The 10,546-nt window shown below is 36.8% G+C and overlaps 1 protein-coding gene across 2 annotated transcripts in view; it reads right to left on the bottom strand.

The window, feature by feature from the left end:
* Positions 1 to 10,544, bottom strand: part of Thap6 (THAP domain containing 6) — a 12,120-nt gene extending 1,576 nt beyond the window's left edge. Inside the window, exons 1-5 of one of the 2 annotated variants that reach the window (XM_029568527.1) lie at positions 10,407 to 10,544; positions 9,946 to 10,048; positions 7,683 to 7,890; positions 7,191 to 7,313; positions 3,936 to 4,465 (exon numbers count right to left, since the gene is read on the bottom strand). In XM_029568527.1, coding sequence (XP_029424387.1) covers positions 4,361 to 4,465; positions 7,191 to 7,313; positions 7,683 to 7,890; positions 9,946 to 10,048; positions 10,407 to 10,482 — 615 coding nt within the window. In that variant the 5' untranslated portion in view covers positions 10,483 to 10,544 and the 3' untranslated portion in view covers positions 3,936 to 4,360. Of the gene's footprint in view, positions 1 to 3,935; positions 4,466 to 7,190; positions 7,314 to 7,682; positions 7,891 to 9,945; positions 10,049 to 10,406 lie in introns of those variants that run through there. The other variant, XM_017800744.2, reaches the window with a different exon arrangement.
* Between the last annotated feature and the right edge of the window lie 2 nt (positions 10,545 to 10,546).

Genomic DNA, 10,546 nt, shown 5'->3' with positions numbered 1-10,546 from the left:
CAAAAAAGCGGGGGTTAAAGGGAGACCCTGTTCAAAAAAAACAAAAAAAAAAAAAAAAAAAAAAGAGAGAGATTACAGAAAAGGAGCACTGGAGCAGATCCTTAGGCTAGTTGCTGGGGATTTAGGGAGGATTCTAGTCTTAGAATTTAAAAAGACAACGTAATTCCTGTCAATATTTATCTTAGTTATGCTTAAATTGGCTGGTCATATATTTTTTTCATTTTCATTTGAAAAGAGAAGTAACAATGACATAAAGATACTTTAAAACAATTTTGAAAAGCTGCTATTTAGTATTAAAATTAGCAAAGAGGACTTCTGCTTCTAATCAAGGAACAGTTAAAGGCTGGGTTAAGAACCAAAGCATGGCCAAAAGGGAAACCAGTTTTGACTAAAATTAGACAAGAAAGCCATCTATCATGGATGGATGGAAATAGAGGTGAGTTCTACAACTGCCTGAGCTTACTGCCTTGAGAGAGTTTAGGTAGCTTCCAGTACAAGGAGAAGAAACTCACGCAGTTTGGCTGGCTGAGCTGAACAGCTGATGCAAAACACCCAGGAAACCAAGGTGGCTACAGTTTCTAGCACAATGTGAGAGCTGCACAGAGACAACTCTGGAGATCTTGAGAGGCTTTCCCTCGAGAAGCACACTGGAGAAAGTCAAGCTCATGTAGGTGAAGAAACTACTCAAGGCTGAGGAAAGAATCATAGGCATAGGCACGATTCTCACCAGCTTCAAGATCCACGTGGCACTGAATAGAGTACTCCAGTGGAGAATACAGAGCACTAGACTGAGCACTGCTCTTGCCAGACAAAACAGTATCTGAAAGTTCAAACTGTTCCTAAATAACTCTACCTGAGAATAATGCTCGAGAAAATAGCATACAAAAATACCTGGCATCCAGAAAATTAAAATCTGCAAATGTGGCACAAAGAAATTACCAAGCACATAAGTAGAAAAATATCAGCCATAATAAGAGAAAAAGATCAATTCAAAACATCCCCAAATAGATACAAACAAGAGAATTAAGAATATTGAAAGTAGAGCTATGAAAGACATAAATGACACAAGTAGAACCTGTTATAGGTGACAATTGTAATGTGTGGGATGCAAATGCACTGGAAAGAATGGCAAGATTAGATACTCTGAAGAAAGATTAGTGAATGTGATGGCTGATGTAGTAATAGAACTATCCAGAATATATATATATAGAAAAGTGAATTATTAAACAAAAAACCACTGGGTATGGTGGTGCATGCCTTTAATTCCAGCACTTGGGAGACAGAGGAAGGCAGATCTGTGAGTTTTGAGGCCAGCCTGGTCTACATAGTGAGTTCCAGGCCACAGGGGCTACAGGGAGATTCTAACTCAAAAGACCAAAAAACAAACAACCCCCCCAAAAAACCCAAAAACCAAAAAAACAAGTAGAGCAAGCTGCAGCACAACTTCATACAGTCTAATATATATGTGGTTAGATTTCCTCAGAGCAGAAAAGTTAAAATAGAAATATCTGAAGAAACCATGACCAGAATGTCAATAAGTTTGGTGAAAAACACAAGACACTGATTAAAAAAAACAACAGCTAAAACCTCCAAATCCAAATTTAAAAAGCCCTCAATAATCCCAATAAACACACACCAAAACTAAACTAAGGTACATCATAATCAGATGAGTCAAAATTATTTTTTTCTTTTGTTTTTTGAGAGGGTCTTGCTATGTGCACCTTAAACTCTTGATACTCCTGTTCACTCTCTCAAGTGTTGGAATTACAGGTGCACCACTCTTGAAGAAAAATTCTTCAAAGAAAAACCAAAAGGTAAGCATAGCTGTAGATTTTAAAATTAGAAGCAGCACATATGAGAATAGAATAACATATTTAAAATGACCAAACCAAAAAAACTCAGAATTGTAAACCTAGAATTTAATGCCTAGTGAAAATAACTTAAAAAATGAAGACTACAAAATGACTTTAGAAACAGAAATTATGAAAAAATTAATCACTAGTACAGATGCATCATAAAACATGCTATAAAGCAAGTCCTTCTGATACAAAGACCCCATATACACAGGACCCAGAAACCCTGGAAACGGCAATTATGCGAGATTTTGTTTGTATTATTTAAATCTCTTTAACTTATTGTTTAAACAAAAATAATATCTAAGATGGAGTTTGTTACACACATAAAAGAGAAATACATTATTAAGAATAGCATAAAGGTTGGAAGAGGAGAAATAAAAAATGAGATTTTTTTATGTATAGATTTTTTTTTTTTTTTTTTTTTTTTAGGGGTGTCTTTTTGAGACAGGGTCTCCCTGTAGCTCTGGCTGGCCTGTAACTCGCTATGTAGACAAGGCTGGCGTTGAACTCACAGAGATCTGCCTACCTCTGCCACCCGAGTGCTAGGATCTAACGCGTGCGCCACCATGTATAGATTTTTGTACGTAAATGAAGTGAAATAATGTTTCTACAGGCTATGAAAGTTAAAGGTATGCTGTAAGGTTGGGTGTGGTGGCACATGCCTTTAACCTCAGCAGGCAGTATGATCTTTTTGAGTTTGAGGCCAGCCTGGTTTTCATAGTGAGTTCTAGGCCAAGTCAGGGTTACAAAGTGAGACCCTGTCTCAAAAAGAAAAAAGATATGTTATAAAACTATAAGCAGTTATTAAAAGAAAAATTATAGCTAATAAGCCTAAAAGGGAGATAAAACGAGTCATAGTAAGCTAGGAATGGTGCACATCTTCCCAGCACTCTGCAAGCTGAGGCAGGATAATTCCAAGTTTGATGCCAGCTGGCAACATGTCTCAAAAAAGGGGGAAGAGCAAAAGAAAACAGAGAGGAGAGAAATGCAATTAATACAAACAGAAGTTAGAAAAATAACAACAAATGGAACAAACAGGAAAATGAAAGCTAAGAGCTTCAACTGCATTTATCATCACATTAAGTAAATTAGAAGACAGTATCAGATTGGATTAAAAAAAAGAAGCAAGATGGAAAATTATATGCTATCTACAAAAATATGTACTTCAAAGATAAATAATGCTAACACTAATAATAAAGATGTATAAGCCAGGCGTGGTGGCACACACCTTTGATCCCAGCACTCTGGAGACAGAGGCAAGTAGATCTCTGTGAGACAGGCCAGCCTGGTCTACTTAGCAAGTTCCAGGCCAGCTGGAGCTACAGGAAGACCCTGTCTCAAAACAAAACAACAAAAAAAGAGAGATACAATGGTTATAATTTCAGAGCAGAGATTATTACCAAGTTTAATAAAGGCCATTTAAAAATAATAGAGTGGTCAATTTACCAAGATCTACCAAATTTAAGAAACAAAATTACTGACAGCTGAAAGAAAAATTAAGACAAATCTACAATTATATTAGAAGGTTTCTTTCTTTTTTTTTTAAAAAAAAAGACAAGGGTTTTGCTATGTAGTCCTGACTGGCCTAGAACTCACTGTGTAGACTGGACTGGCCTTGAACTCAGAGATCAGCCTGCTTCTATCTCCCAAGTGCTAGAATTTAAGGTATGTGCTAACATTCCTGGCATACTAGAAGATATCAATAATCTTCTCTGAAAAATAGATAAAACAAGTAGGCAGAGATTCAGCAATGGAAGAGAATGCTTGAACAATACTATCAAACAACCTGACCTAACGGTATTTACAGTACATTATAGGATACAAAAGTGGACTCTACTGCCAACGCATACAGAACATCTGACAAGACAGGCTATATTCTTGGCTACAAAATATATCAGTAAGCCAGATGTGTTGGTGCATGCCTTTAATTACAGCATTCTGGAGGCCGAGGCAGGCGCATCTCTGTGAGTTCAAAGCCAGCCTGTTCTACAAAGGGAATTCCAGGCCAGCAGTGGCTATAGGGAATCCCTATCTCAAAAAGACCAAAAAAAAAAAAAAAAAAAAAAGAGGCTTTAATTCTGGTGGGCAGGGGTTATAGAGGGATACAGATAGGGAAACTGGTCTAAATATGATTAAGATGTATGAATGCACAAAAATTCAATAAAAATGAAAAAACAATAAAACAATAGGATTTAAGCTATACACTGTACATTTGCTGACCACAATAGAATTTAATTAAATATCCACAAAATTCTGTAATATTTAGAAACCAAACAATACACTTCTTTTTCTCTTTCCATGTGTGTAGAGATGTGCATATATATTTGTGTGTACACGTGGAGGCCCAAGGTTATGTATGTTGGGAATCATCCTGCACCATTATTCTACCTTATTCACTGAGGTAAGGTCTCTCAAATTCAGACCTTTCCAATATGGCTGACCTTGCTAGCCAGCTTGCTCTGGGGATCTGCCTTTCAAGGCTGAAGTATAGGAGGCTGCCATACCTACCTGCATGTATGTGGGTTCTGGGCATCTGAATTCCAGTCTTCATACTTGTAGGACAAGGGCTTTAACCACCGAGCTACCTCCCCAGCCCCATATACTACATTCTAAATAATCCATGGGTTGAAGAAGAAATAAAACAGAATTTGAAAATATAAAAGACAATGGAGGGGCTGGAGAGATGGCTCAGCACTTAAAAACACTGACTGCTCTTGCAGAGGACCTGGGTTTGATTCCCAGCACCCACATGGCAGCTACGAACTGTCCTTAACTCCAGTTTCAGGGGAATCCAAAGCCCTCTTCTGACTTCCGTGGCATTGCACAACACGGTGGTGCACTCACTTGCATGCAGGCAATACAACTCATACACATAAAATAATAAAAAAATATAAATATAAAGACAATGGAAATAAACCTTAATTGTGGGATATAATACTCAAAGAGAAATTAATACCGTGGGATGCCTAGACTAGAAAGATAGAGACTTTAAACCATGACTTCAGCTTTTATCTTATTTAGAAAAAGATAAGAAAATTTTACTGAAACAAGTAGAAAAAGGGAAATAACAGATGAGCAGAATTTAGTGAAATACAAAGAAAATGAAAGTTGAGTTCTTTCACAAGATCATCAAAACTGTTAGCTCTTTAGGCAGACTGATCAGCAATGTAAGAGAACAGAAGCAAATGCTCAGGAATCAGAGATAGGAAGGGACTACAAATTCTACAGATTCTATAGAAGAACCAATAAGGAAATATTATCAAATAATTCAAGCTAATAAAATTTACAACTGTGATGGAATGAACAGATTCCTTGGATGATGGGAGCAACAAATTTTTCCTCCCATAGAAAACTATAGTTCCACACAGCTTCATGGGAAGAATCTATCAAATATTTATAAAATAGCATCCTACAAAAAATTTTCCTCCCAGAAAACTAGGAAACTTCGCAGTTTGTTTCTCACTCATCTGCTGGAGGTCAGTCCTATTCTGATACTGAGTCCAGACAAACGAAATATTTTAAGGGGGAGGGGAACCCTCCAGTTAAATATTCCTCTTGAATGGATGGGGAAAGATGAGGAAAAACTGAGTAGAATAAAAAAACATATAAAAGAGTTAATGCACCACCAAGTAAGGGTCATTCCTGGAGCAAATGTTTAATTTATTACAGAATAACAAGGTTGTTTCAGTACCTGAAAAAAAAAAAATCAATTGACAGCTCATATTAATAACCTAAAAAAGAAAAATGACAGGGGCTGGAGAGATGGCTCAGTGGTTAAGAATACTGACTGTTCTTGTAGAAGACATGGGTTTGATCCCAGCACCTACATGGCAGCTAACAACTGTCTGTAACTCCAGTACCAGGGGATCTGACAGCCTCTTCCCACCTCCACGGGCATTGCACGACACAGGTACACTTACCTGCATGCAGGCAATACACGCATATACATAAAATAAAAATAACAAATATTAAAAGAAAAAAAGAAAAATGACATGACCACTCTCTCAGCAGACTGGAATAGAAAGGTACCTCCTTGATCTGATAAAAGGCATTTATGAAAAACCTAGAACTAAAATTCACATTTAATAATGAACAACTGAATGAATGCCTTCTTCCTAAAATTAGAAATAAGGCCTGGATATCAGCTCAATACTATTCAGCATAGCCCTGGAGGTTCAAGGCAGTACAATGAAGCAAGAAAGCAATGAAAGACATTCAGAGCAAAAAGAAAGAATTAAAAACTGTCCTTAATCACAGAGATCATGATGAGTCATGCAGAAAATCTGACAGCCTTTACAAACAAGAAAATTGCTGTAATTAATACTTGAATTCAGCAAATTTGTTAGATACAAGATCAATTAAAAAATTAATTTTATTTTCAGATTCTAAAGTAAACAAAATAACATTGATCAACAGCAAACATGTAAAATACTGAGAACAAACCTGACAAAATAAAACACCTGTGTACTGAAGACTATAAAATAATGCTGAGACGTTAAAGACCTAATAAATGCAAATATTCTGAGTTCAAGTGTTGAAACGATTTCTTACTATCACTAGGATATCAGTTCTTCCCAAAGGGTTCTTTAGAGGCAACACCAAACTAGTCAAAAACTCCAGCATGGTTTTTGGTAGAACTTTATAACATGATTTTAAATTCATATAAAAATGCAAATAATCTAGAATAGTCAAAACAACTTTGAGAAATATCAAGGTGGGTGGAGTAACAGTGCCTGATTAAAAAAAAAAACTATCAATCTATAATAAAGTTTATATTCCATGTCTAATTTTCAAATGAGTAAGTAAAACATTAGTAAGTAAGTGTAACCTTGATACACTCTGTACTGTGTGTGGCTATTTTTCAAGATAACCTAAAGATATAGCTATTCTTTAGTTAAATATTTCCAATTAGAAAATGTGATACTCAAAGGGAAAAATAATCCTTTTATTTATTCTCTTTTTTGAGTCAGGGTCTGCCCCAGGTGGTTGGAACTCACCACACAGACCAGGCTGGCCTTGAACTCAGAGATTCATCTGCCTCTGCCTCCCAAGTATTGTGATTAAAGGTGTATGCCACCATGTCCGGCTTAGAATAATCCTTGTAAAAGCATTCAAACTAAATATATAATCAAAAGAATACTCCTATATTGGTTTTGCACATATTCCAATTACAGTGACCATGAGAAGCAAAAGTATTTGGAAACATTATGTAGTTAAGAAAACCCCCAAACCCTACATTTTAGTTTTTGCTGTGATTCTGACACATTTGATCTTAGAGGAGAGAACATATTTACCTAAAGAATTAACATTAGCTCAGTAAGTAATTTTACTTACAAAAATGAACTGGGATTGGAATTCTTCAATACATGAGGCACCAACAAGCTGGTAATTGTGGTTTGTGACTGGAAGGGGTTTGAGAATGAAGTTTTTTCTACAATGAAGCTTTTCTCTTTTCTCCTGTTAGGAATAGTTAATAATCACTGAGATATTCTATTTTGTCTTGAATTTTTATTTCTTCTTAACTTTGTATGGTAAAATTGCTCTTAGAAGTCAGTAAATGCCATTCAGGTTACTTTAAAAGAGCTTCTTCCCCCAAACAACTCTAGAGTTCATCTATAAACATAAATTTCCCAAAAATAGGGGGAGTAAAAATGGGAGAAGATATTCCCTAGCACTTTAGAAAAAGATGGCTATGTACGATGAAAGCTGAATCTACAGTCTATAAAAAAAACCAAAAAATGCATTTCAAATGAAAACAATTTGGTGATTCTTCAATAATATCATAGCCCTTGTGTGCTGACTGAAAGTAGTAGCTCATAAACAAACCTGAAGGTGATATGGGGAATCAAAGACAGAAGGGATGACTCCTGGTTTCAGTTTAATATTTGGAGTACTTCTGTCAAAATCTGTTTTTTTAAAGTGCCTAGAACACAACACATCTCCTTTCTTGGGCTCCCAAATGTCTGCAGCATTCACATCAAGTCTTTTCATTGCTAAGACCCACTTTCTTTTGATGTTTTCATCTGTAGGGAATCTAGAAAAAAAATATAGAAAATATTTTAAAACTAAATACTATTGATATATACATGAATTAAAGCTGTCTTATAGGACTATGGCTAAACTAATTCCTTAGTTACTACTTTCAGGAATTGCAACATTTAACCATGATTCATGCTTGTGTATTCAGTTAATTTTTTTTTGGTCTTGTTTTGTTTTTTGAGACAGGGTCTCACTATGTAACCATGGCTGGCCTGGAAATCACTGCATAGATCAAGTTAGCCTCAAAGACAGAGATCTGCCAGCTTTTGCCTCCCAAGTGCTAGGATTAAATTAGTGTGCTACCATGCTCAGCTAAATATAAACATTTGGTACACTATTTCTAATTTTTTTATTATTTTAAATTATGTGTACATATGTGAGTTTGTGTGTATGTGCATGTGAGTGAGGGTGCCCATGGAGACCAGAGGCATCACCTTGAGCTGGAGTCAAAGGTGGTTGTGAACTGCCTGATGTGGGTGATAGAAATCAAACTTGGGTCCTCTGGAAGAACAGCATTTAACTACATTTTTATTTATTTCTGCATGCATGCACCTGTGCATGTGTACATGCCAATGAGTACATGTGGAGATGGAGGACAACTTGTAGGAGCTGGTTTTCTATTTCCACTGTGAGTCTCAAGGATCAGGTTAGGATTAAAAGTGTGTGCCATTATGCCCAGCAACTCAGTCCCCCACCACCACCCCTTTGCGCTTTTTGTTTGAGATAGGGTCTCTCTGTAGCCCCAGCTGGCCTGGAACTCACCATGTAGACCAGGCTGTCCTCAATCTCACAGAGATCCACCTGCCTCTGCCTCCCAAGTGCTGGGATCAAAGGCATGTGCCACCACGCCTCGTAAACAACTCAGTTTTAATATTCAGATTTTTCTGCCAACCATTCCTCAACACGGCTTCAAGATTTTATATTACTTTGATGTTTCAATGGACATTTAGCAACTTAGTCAAGATCCACACTTATATTTAACATCTTTATAGGTGTTAAAGAATACCCTTGGCCCTTTCCTATCTCAAGTAATATCCAGAACTTATCCTCAATGAATAGATTCATTCTTTTGTCAACATCTGCGAATTCCTTAGTGTATCAGTTAATATACAGCAGATCTATAAATGTTTTGTGAATGAATGCAGAGAACAGCTGCAGAGCCTGCAATTCTGGAGCTAGATGTGTTTGGAGAACTATGGGGATGGGGGCATCAATAATCCTATCTCTCAATTTTCCAAGCTGGTTTAAATCTTTTGGGGAATAAGGCAGGGTAGGGTATACATACTTTTTGATTTCCTTGTTCAGCAAATAATAACATAAAGCCAAGTTCTTGGCCCCAAAGCTGCAAAATTCTTAGCAAATCAATTAAGTATTAAATCCTATTAATTTCTTCCTACGGCTGTCAGGGGAATGGCCAAAACACCAAATCAAAATCATCAAGCTTTATCTGCAATACAGCTAAATAACCTTTGGTCTGAACTTGTAATTTATATTTTGTAACTTATGCCTCATCTATTTCTAATTAGAAGGGACATATATTTGAACAAAGATCCTTCACTCAGATTGGAAACTACACATAAACAAAAGTAAACTTTAAAGAAAATAAAGTTACAGGGCTGGAGAGATGGCTCAGAGGTTAAGAGCACTGACTACTTTTTCAGAGGACATGGGTTTGTTCCCAGCACCCACATAGTGGCTATGAACAATTCCAGTTCTAAAGGATCCCATGCTCTCTTCTGGTCTCCTCAGGAACTGCACACAAGTGGTGCATTTACATACATGCAGACAAAACATTCATATACATAAAACTAAGAAAATACAGCTAATGTACAAGTAACATTAGCAAAGATGAGTTTGTTTTTAACTCCTTGTCTTTGACTCCTCGGCCCTTAAAACTTTTATATAAAATTATATACGTGTAAAAGAATCACTGTGACTTCAAATTTAACAAGGTCATTTAAAAAGGACCTGGGTACTAAAGCTCAAAATTGCAGCTGTTCATTTTTAGTAAAAGTTAAAAGTACTTGGCTTAAGTACAGCAAAGTCTTACACATGAAATGTCAGTCCTTTTAACTTGGAATTTGGCAGACATCGAGAAGCACATCCAATGGCCGAGCAACATTTCACCATGATTTTAGCAACGCATAACAAAACTGAAAGAGAATTAAAATGAGTTAGTAACTTTGGGGCTAAAGTCAAAGGCTTCTACATCCCCGAATCTGGTTTTGCTGGTAAAAATTTCTATGGTTTTGGTACTTTAATAAAGGTGGCTATTTAGTGATACACCTTGAGGCGTTCAGATTTCAGTTTTGTCGACTTTGGCTATTTCTTTCACAGACTCTAGATTTTCTCTGCTATAGGTCTGTGCATGCCAGCTCCTCCAGGCATGCTGTCTGCCTACTTATCTTTCATCCCAAGGGCCCCCCTTCCCCAGAGAAACGTTCCCTGACACCCAGATTAAGACTTGTTCTCCCTAATACCGGTTCTTTCACTCCAGGCAATTCTCCTTACAAGTGTTTCTCCAAGTCGTGATCGTATTCACTGCAGTATTCTCTCCCCCGTCTATCTGGGAATTCCACTGGGGCATGTTATACGTGCCTGCAGTTTTTCACTTTTTGTCCTCATAGCTTTCCTGGTGACTATAGCACATG

Source organism: Nannospalax galili, unplaced genomic scaffold, assembly GCF_000622305.1.
Source record: "Nannospalax galili isolate Female #2095 unplaced genomic scaffold, S.galili_v1.0 scaffold800, whole genome shotgun sequence".
NCBI lineage: Eukaryota > Metazoa > Chordata > Mammalia > Rodentia > Spalacidae > Nannospalax > Nannospalax galili.
This window is presented reverse-complemented; position numbering and strand designations above follow the sequence as displayed.